Raw genomic sequence first — 22,194 nt, forward strand, 5'->3', positions numbered from 1 at the left:
GAAAAACAATCTCAATCATTAAGTGTGGAAATGGATTGTTGCGATTGCACGATTCCGCAAAAACTTGTTCACAGTTCTGTCGCAAATAAGTTTCTCACTTCTTTTTGACCGTGTGCTGGCACTAATTCCCTTTGCCTGATCAAAAAGTCCAAGTCTTCTGTGAAGACTTTCTTGTGGCCCATGTCTTAATTAGTTTAATTAATTTTGTGCTATAAAAGGTCATGAACCCTAGATCCCCTTCCCTAATTATACCAAGGAAAATGGCTCTGAAAATGTTTTTTGTACTTTGGAAAGTCATTTTGATCTTTACCCTTGTTTTTGCTTTGGAGGTGGCTGCAAGGGAACTGTTCGAGACTTCAAATTCCCATGTCCCTCGTAAGTTTGCTTCTCCTTTAGCTTCTCATTTGTTGGAGAGATATTCTTACCAAATACTTTCTCCGTCTCATTTTAAATGTTCCTTGCAAAAAATCCACTACAAGAAAAATAGTTATTCCCGGCATTTTTATTACCGGCATTTTAATTAATGCCGGAAAAGCCATTATTACCGGCATTTCAAGAAATGCCGAAAAAAAATAATCAATACCGGCATTTGTTTAAAAAAATGCCGGCAAAAGTTGATTTTTCCGCCAAAAATAATACCATTATACTATTACCGGCATTTGTTGACACGTGGCGCCCATGTGGCATTTTGTCTTATAAGGTATAGTTTTTCCCGGCATTTGTACAAATGCTGCAAATGAGTCCAACTATTCCTGGCATTTATAGAGATCTTTCCTGGCATTTGTACTTTTAACGACACACTCCTAGACGGCATTTGTAATAAATGCCGGTAATACTCTTTACCGGCATTTTTTTAACTTTTAGCGGCATTTATGAAATGCCGGAAAAAGCAAAATTTCTTGTAGTGATCGTGCATTTTTAAATCCCCAAAAAATATATTTTTGTGTATTTTTTTTTTTTTTTTGTATTTTTACACCCAATTAAAAATGTGACAAAGGGAGTACATAATAAGGTTTTTTTTATAAAACAAAATGCTAAATAAGTAGCAAAATACACTTTTAAATCTAATTTTTACAATATCTGCTCGAGATACTCTTATTTGTCATTCACTTGATCTGAAAACAATTCCCAGGGATATGAAGGGCTCGAGCTCTATCGTGGGCGTCTGTGGTTCAGAACTATGGACACCCTTTGAACCCTCTGTGGAATAACTTACTAACTACTCCTAATCCCCGTTGATCCGCTTGACAAAAAAAAAACTCAATCTTATTACTTTTGAATAGAAATTCTTAACATGTACATATATACTATGATTTCATAACATCAACCGAATTCATGACATTAATTTATGTGTTATGAGTTTTTTTTGTCTCGAGGTCATGAATTTTCATAGAGCTAATATGAATTTCTATGCAAATTTATTATTAATTTTTGTACGTATGCTTTAAAAGAAAAGGTCACTGAGTTTATCTAAAGCTTAAAGGCAATTTTTTTTTTTTTTTGCCCCTAAAGATTGCCATTGTTAACATGTCATTTGTCTCGTTTCAACAGATAAGATGCCTATGAAGCTCGCGAAGAGACAGGATGATCCCTGGGGCCACCACATATAGGAATATCAGGGATTTCTTTTCAGAATATTAATCCTTGATTTTCGTGATGTCAAAATAAATCATTCAGAACAAGAGACTCCTTATCGATCCGGACAAATTAATGTTTAGGTTCGAGTCTCGTATATTTGTAAGCTGCCTTTTTTCTTTGTCAATTTTAAATTTTTTTATTTTTTTGTAGCAATAGACTGAAGTTGATTAAACAGTCAAATTGTAGGGAAGTTGAATGAAAAAAAATCAATAACTCAGTGATAGACTGAAGATATTCCATGCATCAAATTGTAGAGCATCTCTATAAATAAATATATATATATACACACACACACATACTCGATCAGATATCAATAACTCAGTGATCTAATTCTTTTTAAGATGAATGATAAATTTAAATTTGAAAATTTCCTTCATAATAAATTCGATTTGACCATGAGGTTTTCATTTTTTGATCAACTTGAATTTTGGTATAGATGTAGTACTTGTCAAAATTTACAATATCAACAATTCAGATGTAATTTTTAGTACATGGGATGGATTGGTTAGATTAAGGAAGAAGATGAATCAAGGGAGAAGATGAGGGTATATCAAACTTTTGATGCGCGTCCATCACACACTTGACGTTATTATAGACGAAATTGGGTGTCATGTGCACACTTCACAAACTGCACAGGGGTGTTATTGCACACTTTCAAACATACGGGGTGTATCCGCACATGACTCAAACCATAGGAGGTCAAAGTGAATTTTGCCTTATTTTTAACACTATAAATAACAAAACACAGAACAGGAGTAACTCATCAAAACCGATGGTTCTTGTATTTCCTCCTTTTTAGGATGGTGTGTAATATGGTACCTTTCCTTGTGACTTGGATTCGCTAGTTTCATATTATTTCCATTTGACCAAAAAAAAAAAAACCATGAATCACCAACCAATGTGCTTGTAGCCCAGTTGATAACTCCTGGCTCTCCCTTATGGGAGACCAGGGTTCGAGCCCCGCTGTGGGTGGTTTGTGGATTCAAGGCTATAGATAACCTCTGTGGACTAATTGACTAACTTTCCCAACTAACCTTCACCGATGTATACTATATTGGCAAAAAACATGAATCACCATAATCGTCAATCAGTCCGGGGTGGACTCAAGGGCGTGGCTAGAGTGTCCGGTCCCTGCACAACTCCATTTTTTCTCATCACTAACCATACCAATCGTTTTTCAAGTTAGGTTTAATTGTTCTTTAAGCCGGATTGGTCTCGGAAGTTCTTCTGGTGAACACGAACCATAAAACATTCTTACATAGGTGCATGTAAAAAAAAAAACCTCTAAAATTTCAAGTTAACAATCATTTACTTGTCGGCGTAAACAAACGTACACCTCCTCCGCCCCAATATCAAACAGCAGCGACATAGATATAAACATCTACTATCTTTTTTTGTATTTTTTGGGGGGTGTCATTTGTAACGAAATACCTAAAAGAAAGTCCTACAATCAATGCTTTTTCATTAGGCCATTTTGAATTATTCAAAATAGCCTAACAAATAATAGTATTTCGTCACACATCGTCCAAAAGAATCACAAGACAGATGTTTTTGGAAAAACATCATTTTATTGAATTTTGATTGAAATTACTATTAACAAGAAAAACGGCATGCGCAGTAATTGCCAGGTACAGGAGGTAGATGTGATTGACATTCACATTCCTGAACGTGCAATGGGGGACGATTGTAACGATCTTTGCACGACTGGTTCCCTTTGGACCCGCATTTGGTACCCTCTGGTAATCCAAAGTTAAATTTGCACTGCCTCCCTGAAATTCATTTCATCATTATTGAAAAGAATTAACTATACAAGGTTAATTACATTGAGATCGATATTGAATTTGAGAAAGGTGAACCTGATCAGTATGCCATAATGTCCATGAGGGGGTCCTCATTTTACACAGTCTGTTTTCCATGAGAGGGTCCTCATTTTAGTTAAAATACAGATCTTTCCATTTCTCTCATTTACCGATCGAATTTTGATGATCCAAGCCGCTCAATGTGATCAAAACGTGATTTTAAGTGTACATGCGAGAAATCAACAAAAACAATGACCGGGAAGGGCTTCATCCAAACAGTTTTTTAATGAACAGTTTAGTAAAAAATTGCTCAAATCAATCCCTTCCCGGTCTTTTTCTTTTGCCTATTTCTCACAGATACCCGTAAAATCACGTTCTGAATACATTGAAAGGCTCGGATCATCGAAATTCGATCAGGAAAGGGGGGTCCGCATTTTAAGAGATTCTCATTTGAAACTTTCTGCATACATACTACATACATCTACACGAGAAACTTTTATGTATTCTTGGTATACAAAGGGGGTTGGTATCCCCTCCGGGAAGTTTCTAATTTTCCAGTCATTTTCTGATCACATTTGGATGATCCCGTTCATTATGTAGAGTTCGACAAGAACCTTAATCATACCGAAAATCGTGTTCATCGGACTTTAGTAAATACATGATTGGCATATGTGAAAATTGAAGAAAATCAAAATTGGGTCCAAAAAAGACATTGAATCAAAACCCAGTTTTAGTGGGTTTATTTTTATCTTCTTATTCAAAAAAACTAAAACTGGGATATTGAATATGACATACTTCCTATATTATATCATACAAATGTACGTGATTACATGAACGCTATATTCGGATATTGAATTCTAAGAAAAGGAAAACTAAACCAAACCGAGCCTTAAGTCCCAATCACTTGAGGTTGGCTACATGAATTATTTTCCTCCATTGAGCTCTGTCAAGAGCCATTTGTTCACACAAACCTACTATACTCATATCGAAAGAAAAGGAAAAGGAAAACAAGGAAATCTGGTAGATGCGTTTTGGAGTTGTCTGTTATGTGGTGTGTTTTGATTACCTACAAAAACGGGCCTATTTCGGCCTAATGAGCCAAATGGCCTTTTTTTTTGTTCTTGTTTATTTTATTTTTTTACATTTTTTAGTTTTTCGTCGATTTTTTTGTGAATTATTGCTTTGTCATGATGGAAGGAATCTAAAAGTTAGAAACTTATGATCGAAATCTATATTTTTTTTTGAATAAAGACAAAAAATTGGCTTATTTTAGTTATCTTATTCAGAAAAATTTGGGTTTCGGTCGTAAATTTTTACTTATTAGCTAGATTCTTTTCGTCATGACATAAGCAATAATCCAAAAGAAATCGACGAAAAACTAACAAATGCGAAAAAAATTTAACAAGGACAAAAAAATAGGCCATTTGGCTAGCTTATTAGCCCAAAATTGGTTGGGTACATGTAAAAATACCACGAACGACAATACTTGTTTTTGTTAATTATACTGCTGTTTTGGATATATCGTTTTTGTATTCTTAGTTTGAAACTTTGTATCCTAATGGCCCAATTGAATGTGCAATGAGTTTGGGGGTATTATTTATGGAGGTGGATAAGATAGTAGTAGAAGTTATTATAGAGGACAGATTCACATTAATGTGATTTTTATGGAAGGTGAATTAAAAAGTACTCCCCCCGTCCCAAAATGTTAAAACATTTTTGGGACTGTGTGCCATTTTAGATTGCTTATATCTTTCGATTTATAAACTCTTATGTAATTTTGAAATCTTTGTTTAATAGAATTATTTAAAATCCATCAAACAAGATCTATATTGCATATTTTTTGACATTCACATTAAAAGATATAGGGAATTTAAAATGGCACGCTATCCCAGAAATGTCTTAACATTTTGGGACAGAGAAATTAGTTGGTTTGGTTTCAATGAAGGATTAAATAGTACTTGGTTAATTTGGATGAGGGATAAAATGGAGAATAAGGTTATTAATAATTCACTTTAATCATCTCCTAATAATATGAATTAAAGAGACAACATCCAATTTTAAAAACTCTATAGTCTGGGTAGTTTTTGTCGATTATATTTAGAGTAGAAGGGATTAAAATATTTTCTCTTATTTACTTCAAAATATAAAAGATTTGCTTTGAAATTAAAAAAAAAAATTATTAGCCTCTATCGATTATGAGTATTTTCCCAACGCTCCGGAAGTATTGCAATACCAATATAAACCATGTCGAGAGACATAAATGCATGTGAAATGAGACCAAACAACGTATGGTATGGGTTTTGTAGAAGAGGCCCAGAACAAAACCCTAAATAAACATAATAAGAACGAAAGTTGAAATGGTAAAACTGACCTTTTAATGGCTTTTCTTGAGCAAGCATAGGGTGATGTCGCCGCTGCGACGCAGACGAGTAACCTGTACCATATTTTACAGCAAATGGGTGTCATAGTGAGAAGAGATGCGAGAGTGTCAAGCGGTCGAAATTAATGGCCGTCATGGAAGTACCAATAATTTTTCCTTTTTTTGCAAAAGGTGAATTTCAGATGGACAGGACAGTACCAGTTTAAGACTATATACTGGTTGTGATCAGTACTATGAGAAAGGGATTGGATTCAAAGGAAAGGAAAATTTATTTATGGGGTTTGGATATTGCATGTACTAATTTCCAATGGGAGATATATATTAGCCAAACTTATAAATAGCACTGAACAATTGTTCGTGCATACGTAGCATGGAATGCCTCCCCTACTTCGAGCGAAAGAGTTCGATAAGTCGCCTCAGCTCAAGATAAAATCATGATAATTTTAAACTCGATGACCGAAGCCGGTAGCATCTCAGAAAGGCAAATCATCTGAAGGAACATGTACAACGAAGGAGGGTTTAAAGGGACACCACATACGCTGTCGGTTTCGCTAGTTCATTGACAAAGTAGACGGCTATCGATTTTCAAGTAATTAAAAAGTAAGGGTTTCAGAATATCGATCATACCTTGATCAGGTCCTAGAGCTTGACCTTGAGAAAGGGCAAGTGAGCTCAAAAGAAGAGTTAAAGAAAGGATGGAGAGGGCTTCCAATTTCCTCATTAGATCTTTCCTCTCAAATTTGTTGCCAATCTTTTAGTCTCCTATGAAGGTAATGGTATATGCTTTGTTGATCTAGGAGCCATAGACTCTATTTATGGAGTGCTTATAAAATAATGATATAGAAAACAATAAGTGTTGGGCGGATCCAAGGATGCTGCAGGGCACTCTCTGTAGTATCTGCAGGGCAGATTCGGATCGTCCATCTCAACAATAAATAGTTCAGATATATTTGTTAATTATTACCGGTAGTAATTAACTTTGACCGGTAATAGTTTACAAACACATCTGAACAATTCATTGCCGAGATTGACAATCCGGATCTGTCCTGTTAGGTGCACAACAGAGGAGGGCACTGCAGAATTTCCAATTCTATGTGTGGGCAAGGCATAATTAAAATACCATTGGATGGCCCATTATTGAACAAAAATCGAACTGGTAGAAGCTAGCATAAAATTAATCGAAGTCTTCTTCAGGCTGTTAATGGGGCCTTTTCTGAGGGGAAGATGACAGGGTGGCCTTCGAGGGCTTCCAAAAATTTACACAAAAGAATTAACAGGGTCCCTTTCGTTAGTTATAAAGTCAAAATATATTTCATAATATACAAATTAGTTCGTGAATGCATTGCCCATTATATATTGAACTGGTACAAGCGTAAAATAAAAGTCTAATGCTTAAAGGGTGAACCATCGTAATCATTAAAACTTTTTTTTTTGTCAACGTGGTACGAAATTTCATTCATAACAAAGATCATATAAAGCAGTACATTAAAGAAAACAATTATCGTTCCAAAGAAGATTCAGTAACCAATCAGAAGGTCTAGCTTCCCAAATACGAATACTAGAATCTCACAAATTCGAAGTTGCTAAAGCGTACGCAACTACCTTCGCCAACCTAGAAATAAAAAGAAAATCACAAATCCTAACCGATCGAAGCGAATATCTTCGATGACAGCTTCCACTTCCGTAGGGCAAGAGCCGCAAGACCACACCTATGATAAGTCAAACCAATCATTAAAACCTTGTTGCCTGTCTTTTTCTCTATTTTTTTATGTCGATTCAAAATGATTTGATATAAACAAGTGATCTTCAGTCTGTACGTTGCCTTAGTTTCATCAAACAAAAAAAATTGAGTAAAAATTCTAATGCTCTCTCCATTCCTCCACTTAAATCTATACCAAATTGAATCATTATTCAATATTACTCAAATCAAGAGTGGCTTAAATAGTTTTCAAAGTTAATAAAATAATTTTGTATTTTTTTAGAATTAATTAAGTTATGATCCTAAAAATATTAACCTGGATAAAGACGTACACCAGCGAAACCGATAGTTATTCATAGCCTTAACCAATTACCGTCCGTCTCGGCAATAAACGGCTCTCAATCATTAGTTGCCGAGATGAGATCTGAGCCGTCGGATGCACGATCCGACGGCTCGTAGGTACACAGCATGTTCGGTGTTTTGCAACTCACTACACAGCACCAATCCGAAGTCCGTTATTCATAGCCTTAACCAATTACTGCTTCCCCCACAAGGCTCCTGATCAGGTTTTACTCCGTCCTAGAATGGGATTGTCCACTCCCTTGGATAAGGATTAATTATTGACACATTCTAATCCCACCGTATTAATTATTATCAAAATCAACTAACTGGGGAGTTGGCAGGTGATAGAATTAATCAATTAATACAATTGGGTTTGTTTGAATGGGATTGTGGGACGGTGTTGTGCGCATGCTAACCATCCGCCTCGGCAATCAATGGTCCGAATTGTTCGGTATTGTGCGTAATCTCAACTGTCTCGGCAATCCTAACCATTGATTGCTGTGACGAACGGTCCGGATGCGCACAGCGCCATCCCCAAGTATGTTTGAATGTTAGGATGAGAACATAGCTCATTAGTTTGATTAGGATGGATACATAATATTATACTCCAATATGGGTACTCGAGACTAGGACCTCTATTTAAGCAACTCAATTTTTAATTACTTGAGTATACTAGGAGATACTAAATTAATTATGTGACAAATAATATGTCAAATGGAATCCATCTTGCCATCCGAAAAATACATCCAGAGAAATGGATTTGAGGGCTGGCATTTTGCAAAATCAAATTCAGATTAAGATTCGTCCACCACTCGCAAACCAAAAATTGGATCTGACAAGCTATCTGACCCGATATTCAACAAAAAAGTCTAGAAACAAAATCTTGAAATACAACTTCAAACACAACTTCAGAATCTTCCATTATAAATTTATATGTATTGCTATAAGGAAAGTGCATATTTGGATATAATGCATTGAAATCTATACATACGAAAGGGTTTCTTGGGTTTCTGCAAAACACCATGTAGAAGCTAGAAAAAGAGAGGAGAGATTGAGGGTTGGAATTCACCTAATGACTACTCTATTCCATTACTCTTTTAAGTTGTATGCTTTGGATCTCATCAGTATATAGTAGCATAAAAAACAATCACGTGCATCGCACGTGCTCTTTTACTAGTCAAGTCTAAATAGGCGAGCAACAAACTCAAGGTTCCAGAATGCGAAAATCAATATACCATGGTAAGGGTGAGCAAAATATCCGTCAAACCGCGAATCCAATCCAAGCCGGAAGGTTTGGTTTGGGTTTTTAGTAATATGGTTTGGTCATGGTTTAAAAAAATTAGAAACCGCGTTATATGGTTTGGTTTATGGATTCACATTTACGGTTATGGTTTCAAACCGATCCGAACCATATAATACATACATACATATATGTATAAATTAATTATGATTCACCCAATAAATATGGGAGCTTTTAGTCAACTACTTAATTTATTGATCCCATTAAATCCACTGCAATATTTAATTTTTCTTCACTGCCAAGATAAAGATACGAACCTTGATGTAGAGTGATATCACAAGTTGATTTCTACCATACTGCTACTATTGCCCTTTTGCTACCTCATTTCAATTCAATAGTTTTAGAAATTATTTTTGGTCTTTTATTTGGTTAAACTATCTTAAGATACTTAGTAGGTGGTATTCTTAGTTGGTTCAGTTTAGTAACTTATCAGCATTTTATTTTCTTAGTTTAAGACTTGAGGTAATTTTTGGAATCTTACCCTTAATTAGTTTGTTGATATTAGTGTGTTTTAATAATTTGAATGGAATTGGTTTAAATATATGTATTTTTTTAATTTATCTTCATAATGTTAAGTACTTTAAATATTTTTTGAAGACAATAACATAGTTCAAAGCAAACCGTGGTTTAAAACCGAAACCGAACCGTATTTAAATGACTTGGATTGGTTTGGTTTTATGTCTTTTGTGTGTTGGTTTGGTTCTCCCAATTCATAATCCGGAAGTATTGGTTTGGTTCTTGGTTTAGTATGAAACCGAACCAATCCGGACCATGCTCACCCCTATACCATGGTGTTGAAAATGGCCTTGAATCTTGATCTCCTTACTATGGTCATCCAATTGTCATCCAGAGAAAAGAGAGCAAGTATTAGCTGCTGCTACTATATACTACGAGCAGTGGTTTAAGCAACATACACAGAAGCCGAAATTCAGGGCACGCTTAGATGGCTAAATGCATGTGTTTCGATGATAAAGATAAAATTCCACAAACACTAGGAAATCTAATAACTGAACTATTGCACTATAGTTTATTAAATAGAAAATTAAAGGCCGGTCCTCTTTTTTAGGTTCGTTTTGATCCCAACCCTAAATATTATTTCCGAAACTGCGTAGGCTCGGATATGTCATGTCATGACTTTCTTGCCTTTTTACTCTGTCTCGTTGATTCAATCTCACCATCATCAACAAATCATCTCTTTCTCCCTCTTCCTCTCCAACAACCACCTCCTCTCTCTACCTCTACACCTGGCATGTTTTCGTCCATGAAGAAGTAAATTCCAAGGCGTCCCCTTCATCTCTGACAACGGCGGCAGCTCCGGTGGACCGGTGTCGTGTTCTGTCGCCGATGCAGATCTCTCTCTTTGTTAACCACGTCATCGCTGTCCTCGTCTTCTTCGTCAATGGCGATGCTCTTCATCCTCCGGTTCATCGCAAGCTCCGGCGTCGTCGACTACGCTAGAGCGGCGGCGTGATCAGAGAACGAATCCGCAATCTACAATCAGTGGCTGCGAGGAAACAATCTCGAGTCGGCAATTACTATAACATTATTTTAGTCGCACCTCTGAAGCTATTAATGATACAAAACCTGTGATTCTTTGTTTCGGTACTTCAGTCCACAAGATTTTTTTTTTGTTTTTTTGAAGCTTATCAAATGGTATTTCGGTACTTCAGTCTACTATGTGTCAAATAATATTGTAGTATACTAATAAAAAACTAGATAAAGCTTATCAACTGGTATATTGAAGCTTGCTCTAGATTCTTCGTGCTCATTTAGAAAATTATTCTGTAGTTGAATTTTTGTATTTATTATCTATGTCAATTAGGTGAGTTGTCTATGTGAACTGTGTATTTTTCTATGAGAATTATGTATTTTTTATGAGAACTGTATATTGTCCCTGAGAAGTGTCTATGAGAATTGTGTATTTTTTATAAGAATTGTGTATTTTTTATGAGAATTGTGTATTTTTAATGACAACTGTGTATTTTTCTATGAGAACTATGTATTGTCCATGAGAAGTGTCTATAAGAGTTGTGTATTTTCTATGAGAACTGTGTATTTTAGTGTGTGGTGAAACTATGTGAACTGTGTATTTTCTATAAGAATTGTGCCCAATTCTCATAGAGAGAGTTCTAATAGACATAGTTCTCATAACTAGTCTCATAGAGACAATTCTCATAAACACTTCTCATGAAAACAGTTCTCATAAAGACAGTCCTCATAAAAACAGTTTCCATAAAGACAGCCCTCATAGAGAAAATTCTCATAGGAACAGTTCTCATAGAGTCAATTCTCATATAAATAGTTCTCATAGAGAATTCTTATAGCAAAACGATACCGTCAATTCTTAAACCAAGCACGAATGAGGTTATTAACTTACTATGCATGGTTCATGTTAGCCTCACCTTCGTATTGTGCCTACTGCCTAGCCTGTTTAATTTACTTCGTCTTGCTCTTTATCGACTTCATTTTGCTTATGCCTAGTGAGGTTAAGAATCCTTTCCTTCGTTTCTTCCTTTCTTTGTCATCCTTCTAATAAAGAGCTAGCCTTAGTTACTGTCCTTTGGTACTATTCACCCCTTAAGAAAAGACCATATCCTAGCTTCCAAGCCCACTGTTTTCAAGCCTAGTTTAAGGTAAAATTTTGCAATCGGCAATCCTGTTTCGACCTGTGGTTGGTTAGTCCAACAATGAAGCCATTAGCAGCTGCCGCCTAATTTCCACGGACTACTCTCATAATCGATAAACTTGCTTTAGAAATCAAGCCGAATCTATTTCCCCCCTCCCCCTTTCAATCTGCTTATTCCAGCTTGGTTCTTCTACCCTTGAAAACCCTATATATGAACTGTATATTTTCAGTTCTCATAGCCATTTTCACATAGTTCTCATAGAACTGACTATGAGAATTGACAGTTCTCATAACCAATTCACATAACTAAGGGTAAGAACTGTCTATGAGAACTGTGTATTTTATATGAGAACATTATATTTTTCTATGAGAACTGTGTATTATACATGAGAACTGTGTATTTTCTATGGAAACATTGTATTTTTCTATGAGAACTGTGTATTTTTCCATAAGAACTGTTTATTTTTCTAAGAGAATTGTATATTTTTTATGAGAACTGTATATTGTTCATGACAACTATCTATGAGAACTGTGTATTTTCTATGAGAATTGAGTATTATACATGAAAATTGTGTATTTTTTATAACAATTGTGTATTTTCTATGAGAACTGTCTATTTAAGTGTGTGGTAAGACTATTTAAACTGTGTATTTTTCAGTTCACATAGTTATTTCATATAATTCTCATAGAACTGACTATGAGAATTGCCAGTTCTCATAACCAGTTCACATAGTCAAGGATATTTTTGTCCGAAACAGTTTTCATAAAGACAGTTTTCATTGGAACGGTTCTCGTAGAAATAATTCTCATAGACAGTTCACATGGAGACAATTATCATAGAAACAGTTCTCATAGAAAGTTCTCATAGAAAATTATATTTTTTTAATCTTACATAATTTCATATTCAATATGGATCTTGTTTGGTAGATACCGTCGAATAGGTTCCAAAAATATAATTTTTAAAAAAAATGAATAACTACAACAAAAGATATTACTTTTTGAAATTTAAACAATGTTTTAATGGTGCACCAATACTCATGGAGCATTGGATAATTTTTCTATATTAAATGCTCTCTAGTATAGTGGGCTGCTGCACGTGAAGGGGCAAGGTTGGAATAAAAAATATAAATAATTGTGCAGGACTAAATGAAGTCCGAACCTAATTTTTAGGACCGGCCTAAAAATTCCCCTTTATTAAACAACCCACAATGCTGAAACCAGAAAAATCCAATCGTAAATCACACATTTAAAAAGACCTTTCCAACTTACTAGAGATGAGCAGATGGTGATGTACTGCATAAAGTACGCAACCACTACAAAATGACACATAATGCAATCCGATGTTGAGCTTCAAATTCCATTTCTCTCACGGTAAAAGAACTCACACTTGTCGGGTTTGAAATTACAAGAATTCGATTCCCCAGAGTTGAACCATGAGAAGCAAAACCACAGGGCAACTACATCCATAACATGTCTGGCATTGATACCCATATCCCATCTACTTCGCAAGATCCAATGTTTCATTATACAACTTCAATAGCTCCGGGGCTTCTTCCATCTTATAGCTCAAAACCTTCTTCCAGAACTGCTTTTCAGAAAAATTTAGCCATGTACTCAAGCTGATACCATTAGTCTTGATTAAACCTTGCAACAACAAAGCTTTATAAACTGCACTCCTCGGAACAATCCTCTTCTCCAAGATTAGTTGTATAATTTTTGGTCTTCTTGCAACCAACGAAGATTCCCAACCCATTTTTTTAACAAGAAAATCCATCACGCGGTTGATCTTATCCTGTGATGCAATCATACAATTTGGATGCTTCTTAAAAGCAACAAGAATCTCGTCCTGGGTCCAACCCCACTTCTTGTAAACCTCAACCTTCTTCTCCCATGTAGATTTACTCATCCCTGTTAACACACGAATGGCTGACATAAACTCCATTTGCGAAGGATTAAAACCCATCCTTTTAACTTCATCCACACAAATCCTAAACCGATTGCTGCCTACAGCAAATGCTCTAGGTCGTCTCATCAACAAAAGCCCAATATTGGCATTGGGAACACCTACTTCTCGCAGAATTTCAATATTTGGTATAACATGACTTTGATAATCAAAAAAACAAAACCAAGCACAATGTCACAATGTCTAATAAAAGCAAGCGCTTTCTCTTCGGATTGAAGAAAATTACCATAGAAATTAAGGAATAATTGAGTTTTCCAAGCTGCGTTTCAAGATGAATTGTGACATAGACGTTAATCTGGCAATATCTGTGATCGAAAGGCCCTTAGATTTGAGAAACTCATGCTTGGGCAAAAGGGACTTTTGGGGATCACGTATTATCACAGGAGGGTACTTTCTAATGGCACTGGAGATCTGGGTTTGGGTGAATCCATGGTTCCTGAAGAATGCCAAGACTGAGTCAGGCTTATCTGGAGTCTCAAATTTGACATACTTAGATGCTGAGAGAGCTTTTTCTGGAGACAACCCACACTAGTTTATGAGGTATGTGACCGTGAACGAGTGCTGATTTGAAGATTTATCCATGGGTTTGAGGGATGTGGAAAAAGGGTGGGTTAGATGATGGCAATAGAAAACATAGGTTGGAGAAGCTTTAGCAGCAGATATTCCATGGCGTGATTTGCAGAAAAACTTCAACATTTGATGAGATTTCAGTATGTCACGCGGAGGGGAGGAACTAAAACTTACCTTCACTACAGAGGAGATTTCCCCAAGCTTGGAACCTTGTAACCCTCTTTCCTTCATGAACCGCAAACCCTCTCTGTGGGCTAGTGAAGCTCGAACCATTTCATATGTAGCAAAGATTTCCACCTAAATTGCGCACTCAAGAATTTTGGGCAACAGAGAAGGAACTCACCTGTTTTCAAGAAGAGACATTCAAAAAATTGGGGGTTTATCCCGATAACCCTCTTTCTTCCAGGAAACCCTAAAACCCTGGATTGGAAGTTGCTGTAGTGCGGCAGCCACACTAGTAGATCCGACCGTCCATCTCGATATAAAGGGCTTGGATTTAATCCGAGCTCCTCCAAATCCGAGCCGTCCATTGTTTAGATGAAAATCCTAGCCGTTCTGCCGAGATGGACGGCTAGATCGTCGCACGGGGTGCACTACAGCACCCAAAACCCTCTCTTTGACCAAACCTAAACCACCTTTTACGAAGGTTTTTGCAAAGTATTTTTTTTTCCCGACGATAGATAGAATGCTAAAGGGCTTTGTTCATGAGTATATCATCCATGAGGACTCGAACTTAGGACCCTTTCACTTAATAGAAAGAGTGAGGAACCAATCACACTAGGCGGTGTTCCTTTTGTGAGATGAAAACACTCGATTTGTGATTCGAAGCGCGTTTGAGCGCAGCCATTTTTTTTGCAATTTTTGTGCACTCAGTGGACTTAATGGACTAGCTGGATCATTCTCTATCTTAAGACAAAAATTGAGATGGCTCATAACCAAATTGGCTGGGTGGAATGATGGGCATTGTGTTTTCATGAAATATTGAGCAAATAATTCCGCTTCATAAGAATTGAACTATGGGTCCGATTGATTGTTTGAATTTCGGAGATGGTAAGGTTGCATTTGCAAAGAAGTAATGAAGCACATTCATTGACATTTGATTGTTTAATTTTGGAGATGGTATCTAGGTACCATTTGCAAACAAGTGATGAAGCGCATTAATTGACATTTGAGTATACAATTGGAAAACTTCTGGTTGATGTAGTATGGAAAACAGGTGAATTTGCTATGAGAAGAAATGGGCTTTTGAGTGGCAGTGCTGATGGTGAAGAAGGGAGCAATATCGGGTCCAACGGAAGGAACTCTGGCAAAGTGTTTGGTACTACCTTGTCAAGGTAAGATTCACCACTTTGTCCAGAAATGCTTTCATGATATTCTTCCTGTTAAAGATGCGCTAGTCAGGAGACATCTTGCGAATGATGTGTTGTGCCCTCTGTGCAAGGAGGATAGAGAATCAGTTGTTCATTTGTTTGTTAGATGTCCCATTGCACAAGTGGTGTGGAGGTTGTCCCCGTTGGGGGTTGAACATGTCAACTGTCTTAAGGGAGGATATTATGTCTTGGTGGGGTAATATGCTGGAAAGATGGTAAAACATGAAAGAGAGAATAAAGAGGTTTGGGCTGTTGCAGGTTCAATTATATGGAAAATCTGGAAGTGCAGAAACGATTAGGTTTTCAATGGCAAATCGTGCTGCCCGGACATGGCGTGTACGCAAGCAATTTTAGAAGCAAGTGAATTTCTAGCAGCTAACGAGCCTGTGCGAAGCAAGCCAGGCACATGTGGGTGGTAATCTGCATGGGTGGGAAAAGCCAGCTTTTGGGTGGGTGAAGCTGAATTTTGATTGGGGGTCTTGGCAGCCATATCAAAGAGAGTGGATTCCATGGGGATTGTGGCTAGGGAGCATGATGGAAGGTTTAGAGTTAGAGCGGCAAGGGCTGTTCATCTTGGGTATGTGATGAGCCCTCTGGCTCTTGAGGCAATATTGGCGGCAAGGGAGTGCTTGGTTATCACTAAGGAGATTGGGCACACATTGAAGGTGATTCTTTTCAGGTGGTCAATATGATTAATGACAGTGAGGACTCTTTCTCCTCGGTAAGGGTTCTTATAGCAGATGTGAAATGTTGATGCGAGACTTTGTTGATGTGAGAGTGAGTTTTGTTAGGAGGAATGGCAATTCTTTGTTTCGTTTGACATTCTGCTGTATTTTGTTTGACATTCTGTTGTCAATAAAATTACTCCTAAACTTTGGCAAAAAAAAAAACTGGACCGGAGTATTTTAGTGCATCAAAAAAAAATATGGATGGTTCGAATTTGTGGCATACTTTGGAGAGAAGCAGATGCAAAATCACACTGAATGACAATTCAGAATATTTTGCTAACAAATGCAACCATGAATGATGTATTTGTTACTAAGGTACGGAATTTTGGAAGGATTGAGGATCACAAGTCGATGTTTTCAAGATCACAATTCGGCTAAAAACTAGAATCAGGTAAAAACAGATACATCCTTGAGTGAAATCACCTCCACAGGCTATCATGAATCGATTTCCAAATTGAAACCAATCTTCAAAGTAGAAGCTGAATCCAATCTTCAAAGTACACTAGAAAAATGCGAGACTGGAATTTGTATATCACCCCTAACCTCTTTCAAACAATCATCGACAATGCATACAGTTTTGCAAGTCACCAAGTCATTGGCTATGATACATGATGAAGTCCTAATGGATACACCAACGAGCCAAAGGATACACCAACGAGCTTTGATAAGACGAGACAATAGCGGAGATGCCTAAGGATTTCGGTTGTATTATTCATATTTGACACCACTAATAGTAGGAAAATAGCCCCAAAGACAACTAAAATAACCACATTTTCCTTTCATCGCGAAGTCTTCAGCTCCTTAATTAACATGGCTTTTGGTACTTGACACCACTACCCGAAAATCCTGACTCTAACCCTGATTACAAGACCGAAAGAGAGAAAGAGAGAAACATTCAACTAACTAACTAAGCATGGGCAGCTCATCAACACCCTCTCTAACAGATTTTACCAACTCTGGACTATCTCTGCCAGCTCCCGCGTTCATCTCAAGCACCTGAGATGCATCATACATGGTAGGCCTAGAATGTGGTTCGACGCGCAAGCACCAGACTGCTAGATTCAAAATGGAATCCAATTCGTCTTGTAGCTTCTGACTAGTAGGAGGCGGAAGACGAGGATCCAACACATCTGCCAATTGTATGCGTTCATTGTCCACGGATGAGTATAGGTTCGAACTGAGTTCTCCCGGATGCAATCCCATCAAAATCTCTAGTGTCAAAACACCGAAGCTATACACGTCACATTTCTCTGTCACTGCCATTGTGTACGATAATTCTGGCCATGCCAAGGAAAAAAAAAAAAACACACCAAGAATGTCTCATGTTAGTTCTCACTCACGAATCAAACTAGCCAAGCAAATAAAGGATGGCCTTTCGAGCACTAAATAAAGTTACCTGGAGCAATGTATCCGAACGTGCCTGCAACCGCGCTCCAATTTGAAGAATCGGGCTTCAAAAACCTTGCCGTGCCAAAATCTGAGACATGAGCCTCCATTTCCGAGTCCAACAGAACATTCTTGCTCGATATGTCCCGATGAATTATGGAAGGCGCGCAGTTGTGATGCAGGTAAGATAAAGCGTGAGCCACCCCTTTAACTACGTTCACTCTCTTACTCCAGTCCAACTCCTTGGCATCTTTATCTCTCCTCAAAACATCCGCCAAGCTTCCTCTCTCCATGTACTCACAAACCAAAAAAGTGTGCTTTTCATGGTAACAGAAGCCATAGAGTTTCACGATGTTCCGGTGCCTTATTTCTGTCAGCGTGGCTACCTCATTCGCAAAACTCTTGATCTCCCCAATCTCTGAGCCTTCATTCATGAATAGCTTTTTAACTGCTACTACCTGTTGAGGATTTACACAGAATATAAGATAGTTATCAATCGAAATGATAGATAGAGAAAATTTATTTAAAACTTCCAAAAGTACCTGCCCACTTGGTAAGTTAACTTTGTAGATTCTGGCCGATCCTCCCTGTCCAATGCAGTATGCATCGTCAAAATTGTCTGTAGCGCGGACGATATCTCCATACACAATTCTTCCACGGAAATTCCGGATCAAAAAGATGTTTTCTCCCTTTACCACATCTTCTTTCTGGCCTTTCCGGTTACTTTTTCGATGAAGCACGATGGCTCCAACAAGCAGAAGCAAGAGAAACAACGAGCCTAACGAGGCAGAAACTGCAATAATGATCAACCGCGAGTTTCCTTTATTTTCCTTACCTCCACCCCCAGACACTGAGTTGTTACATGCTGTCAATCCTTGGTTTGGATAACCGCATAGGTTCTTGTTATGAGAAAACGCTTCGGACGGAGACTTATTGAAAACCTTGGAGTCAGGCAGAGGACCCTCCAGTTCATTGTACGACAAATCGATGGTTGACAAGCTGAGCATTCCACTGAACGAATCCGGTATAGAACCGGAGAGAGAGTTGTGGGAGAGGTTTAAAGCTTCTAGGCTAATCAGCTTCCCAAGTTGAGGCGAAATCTCTCCAGTGAGAGAGTTGTTACTAAGATCAAGCAGAATTTGTATAGATACAAGATTACCAATCTGATATGGAATGCTCCCATTCAAGTGGTTTGTACTCAAACTTAGAAAGATTAATCTTGAGATGTCTCCAATTTGATATGGAATAGGTCCGCTTAGCATGTTCATTGAGAGATCAAGAGAAGCCAAATTGGACAGTCCCCCGATTTCTAACGGTATTCGACCAAAAATGTTGTTGTCACTCAAGTTTAACAATGATAATTTCGACAGTTGTCCAACTTGGGCAGGAATTTCGCCGTAAATCTTGTTGGAGGAAAGGTCCAGCTCTACTAATTGGTTCAATTGGGAAATTTCCACGGGGATTTCACCTTCTATAGAATTTCCGCCCAAATTCAGCAGTGTCAAGTTACTGCATTCTCCCCATTTGGGTGAAATTTTCCCTTGTAAATTGTTGTGGCTCAAATCGATGTAAGTGAGATTTGGGTACAATCCAAAATCTTGATCAAGATTTCCGGTCAGTTGGTTATATTCAAGCCGGACTCTGCGCAAGGATGTGCAGTTTTTTAGGCTTACCGGGATTGGACCGGTGAAATTATTGTACCCAGCGCTGAAATTTTGTAGCTTTCGACCTCGACACACTTGTGGAGGTAATTGACCACTCAAGTTGTTAGAAAGTACGTGAAAACGTACCAGTGATGAAAGATTTCCGATTTCTTCCGGTACTGAACCGGATAAGTAGTTTGAATACAAGCTCAAATCGGTTAACTTGGTCAAGGTGCCGAAACTTTTAGGAATCGGGCCAGTTAATCGGTTTCGGTTAAGATGCAGGAAAGTCAACTTACTCAAATTACCCAAAGATTGAGGAATTGGGCCAGAAAATCTGCTACCATCTAAAGCCAAGATTGTCAAATCTTCCAAATTACCTATCTCTGGCGGGAGGGGACCACTGAGCGAAGTATTTTGGAAGAGTAGCTTTTGGAGGCTAAGCAGGCCGGTTTTAGCCTGACTTGACCCACGGTCAGGAAATAACCGCGGGTCAAGCTGCCCTGTTATGGCGTTTCGCCCAAAATCTAGCTCGACAACCTTGGTGAGATTCGCGACAGAGAGAGGGATTGTGCCCGAGAAAGAGTTGGTGGAGAGATCAAGATACACGAGGTTTGAGAGTAGGCCGATGTTGGTGGGTATGGCACCGGTTAGTTGATTGACTTTGAGGTCGAGACGGAGGAGAAGAGGGAAATATGAGAAGTTTAAATGATCAAGAGTACCTGGTAATCCCGTGTAGGCAAGGTTCATTCCAGTTACATTTCCTGCAGCGTTGCATGAAATTCCTCGCCAGTTGCATGGGCTTGAAGCTGAAGAGTTACCATTTGTTTGGTTGAAAATCCATGAGCTGACAATTGTTTGGTTGCGTAGGCTTTGTTTCCACAGGAGAAGCGCTTCGACTTCGGGATTTTGTGGTGGTTGAGCGGTGGAGGGAGGTGCGAAAACCACCAGAACGACTGAGAGAGCCAGAGCAAGGTAGTTGAAAAGGTTTGGCATTTGTGAAAAGGTCTGTTTTGGTGGTTTGATTTTCTGGGTGCACTTTATTTATTTCCCCTTTCAAATGGAAGGAAAGGGACATAAGGAGGGACAAAAATTAGACTTCTTGAGTTTTACCATGTTACTCAACAAAGATTCAGAGATTGTCCATAGCCTGAACCCCAAACCCAAACTCTGACCTCCACTGAGAAAAAATGAGACAACCAACTGAGCTAGCTTGGTTTCTTAATTGGTAATTGACTTGTCTAGCATATATATCTAGTTTGTGATATTTGAACATATTTCAGGTTGTCCCACGTCCACATACATTTAACAAAAGTACATGAGATAACTTTAAAAATACAACTCAAAGATAACTATATTCGAAGTCGTTCAATTATGTTTTGTGTTTTAAAATCGTGTTCTTATGATCTATACATCTACTCTCCGTTTCTTGTATGTGATTAACTTATAAATATACTACATCTAATTTGTGGGTGGATTGATGTGGCTGTTCTAGGGTCATTATTCATATTTTTCCGGTAAAGGTGTCTAGGATTTTATCTTGACTAGTCTCCACACACATATCAAATCCATGATACATTTATCAAATAGTTGTCAGTCTAGTCCTCGGATTATAAAAGAATTATTTATATTTTTATCCTCCAAACTATCTCTCTTCTTTTTTACTTCGTCCTCGTACTACCAAAACAACTCATTTCGTCCTTAAACTATCCAAATTCCACCCATTCAATCCGATTAGTTTAATAACGAAGTAGAAAAATGAGTAATAATTTGAACAATAAAAACAAACTATTCTAAAAAAACTATTATAAAACCATCTCTACTTAATCATTGCTTAAACTGATAGAATTACTTTCCCTTGGTCAGAGAAAAAGTAGTTATTAATCACTTTCCCTCTTTGACCAATGAAGCTGCCATGCATAGACCATATGCATCACGTATCTCTATTTTAAAAATCTCCTCTAGAAGCCTTTATTGATGACACCGACGACTTGGACTTCGAAATTATACCAAGCTCTAGACTAAAATTAAGCAGATTGGTTTCTTAAGATCCAAGTAAGCGTAGAAGGACTTGTATGAAAAAAAAAAAAAAGACTTTTCAACTATCGCTTTCTTTCTTGGTTGCACACAGTAGGTTGTAATATTCTCTTATCAATAAAATTCTTAGTCTTTCATGAAAAATGAAAAAAAAAATGGAATAAATTTAAGATTTCAATGGAAGTGCTTCGAGGAAGTAAAAATAGGAATTGGAGTCTCTTGTCTCTCTTCAATTTCTCAAAGGGACGGGATGGTCCAGGTCCATTCCGTCTATTTGTGGCCCTTCTCGGATTCAATTTAATAATCAGGACCATTCATGTTTAGGACCTTGTCCAGTACTTATGGCACGCCAAAAATTATATTTGATTGGAATCATTGGATATCGTAACATTTCAAAAAGTCTTTTAACTTGAAGAAAATTATTGCAATATTAGCTAGATCGGAAACTTGTTTTTCTTTAAAAAGACATCTTCCAAAAGCACATTAAACAATACCCGGTCAACATTATTTTCAGGGTGGTTAATTTTGTCAACTAAATTTAAGAAATGAACAACGATATGCAATCAATCATCGAAGTGACCTCGGGAAAGATCCACAATAGGTTCGGCTGCTTGGGCAGAACCATTCAGAGGTTTTGTTCAGTTGTCGGGAATACTGTGTGGGAAATAAATTCCCAAGAAAGTTAAGTGGGGTTTGGTAAAGTAAAAATAATA

The 22,194-nt window shown here is 37.5% G+C and overlaps 3 protein-coding genes and 1 pseudogene across 3 annotated transcripts; all 4 read right to left on the reverse strand.

Annotated features, from left to right (window-relative positions):
* Window positions 1-3,185: 3,185 nt before the first annotated feature.
* Window positions 3,186-6,604, reverse strand: LOC131318124 (uncharacterized). Its single transcript, XM_058347952.1, has 3 exons — window positions 6,445-6,604; window positions 5,809-5,871; window positions 3,186-3,407 (listed from the first exon to the last, which is right to left on the reverse strand). Exons 1-3 carry the CDS (start codon window positions 6,536-6,538, stop codon window positions 3,232-3,234), a joined length of 333 nt encoding a protein of 110 aa, XP_058203935.1. The 5' UTR covers window positions 6,539-6,604; the 3' UTR covers window positions 3,186-3,231.
* Window positions 6,605-13,112: 6,508 nt separating this feature from the next.
* Window positions 13,113-13,816, reverse strand: LOC131318120 (uncharacterized). The gene has a single exon (XM_058347947.1). It carries the CDS (start codon window positions 13,814-13,816, stop codon window positions 13,283-13,285), a length of 534 nt encoding a protein of 177 aa, XP_058203930.1. The 3' UTR covers window positions 13,113-13,282.
* Window positions 13,817-13,981: 165 nt separating this feature from the next.
* Window positions 13,982-16,198, reverse strand: LOC131317079 (uncharacterized; annotated as a pseudogene).
* A 645-nt stretch (window positions 16,199-16,843) lies between these two features.
* LOC131318089 (MDIS1-interacting receptor like kinase 2-like) lies at window positions 16,844-20,530 on the reverse strand. The gene is made up of 3 exons (XM_058347894.1): window positions 18,344-20,530; window positions 17,812-18,259; window positions 16,844-17,692 (listed from the first exon to the last, which is right to left on the reverse strand). The coding sequence occupies exons 1-3, from the start codon at window positions 20,438-20,440 to the stop codon at window positions 17,319-17,321; spliced, it is 2,919 nt and encodes a 972-aa protein (XP_058203877.1). The 5' UTR covers window positions 20,441-20,530; the 3' UTR covers window positions 16,844-17,318.
* Between the last annotated feature and the right edge of the window lie 1,664 nt (window positions 20,531-22,194).

Source organism: Rhododendron vialii, chromosome 2a (assembly GCF_030253575.1).
Source record: "Rhododendron vialii isolate Sample 1 chromosome 2a, ASM3025357v1".
Lineage (NCBI taxonomy): Eukaryota > Viridiplantae > Streptophyta > Magnoliopsida > Ericales > Ericaceae > Rhododendron > Rhododendron vialii.

Excerpts from the sequence above, each read along its gene's own strand:
- LOC131318124 (XM_058347952.1), bottom strand. The coding sequence starts at position 6,538 with ATGAGGAAATTGGAAGCCCTCTCCATCCTTTCTTTAACTCTTCTTTTG. Across the intron at positions 5,872-6,444 it reads AGCTCTAGGACCTGATCAAG|GTTACTCGTCTGCGTCGCAG; the intron begins GTATGATCGATA and ends AATATGGTACAG. Across the intron at positions 3,408-5,808 it reads TCAAGAAAAGCCATTAAAAG|GGAGGCAGTGCAAATTTAAC; the intron begins GTCAGTTTTACC and ends AATGAATTTCAG.
- LOC131318089 (XM_058347894.1), bottom strand. The coding sequence starts at position 20,440 with ATGCCAAACCTTTTCAACTACCTTGCTCTGGCTCTCTCAGTCGTTCTG. Across the intron at positions 18,260-18,343 it reads TTAACTTACCAAGTGGGCAG|GTAGTAGCAGTTAAAAAGCT; the intron begins GTACTTTTGGAA and ends AATCCTCAACAG. Across the intron at positions 17,693-17,811 it reads GTTCGGATACATTGCTCCAG|AATTATCGTACACAATGGCA; the intron begins GTAACTTTATTT and ends TGGCATGGCCAG.
- LOC131318120 (XM_058347947.1), bottom strand. The coding sequence starts at position 13,816 with ATGAGACGACCTAGAGCATTTGCTGTAGGCAGCAATCGGTTTAGGATT.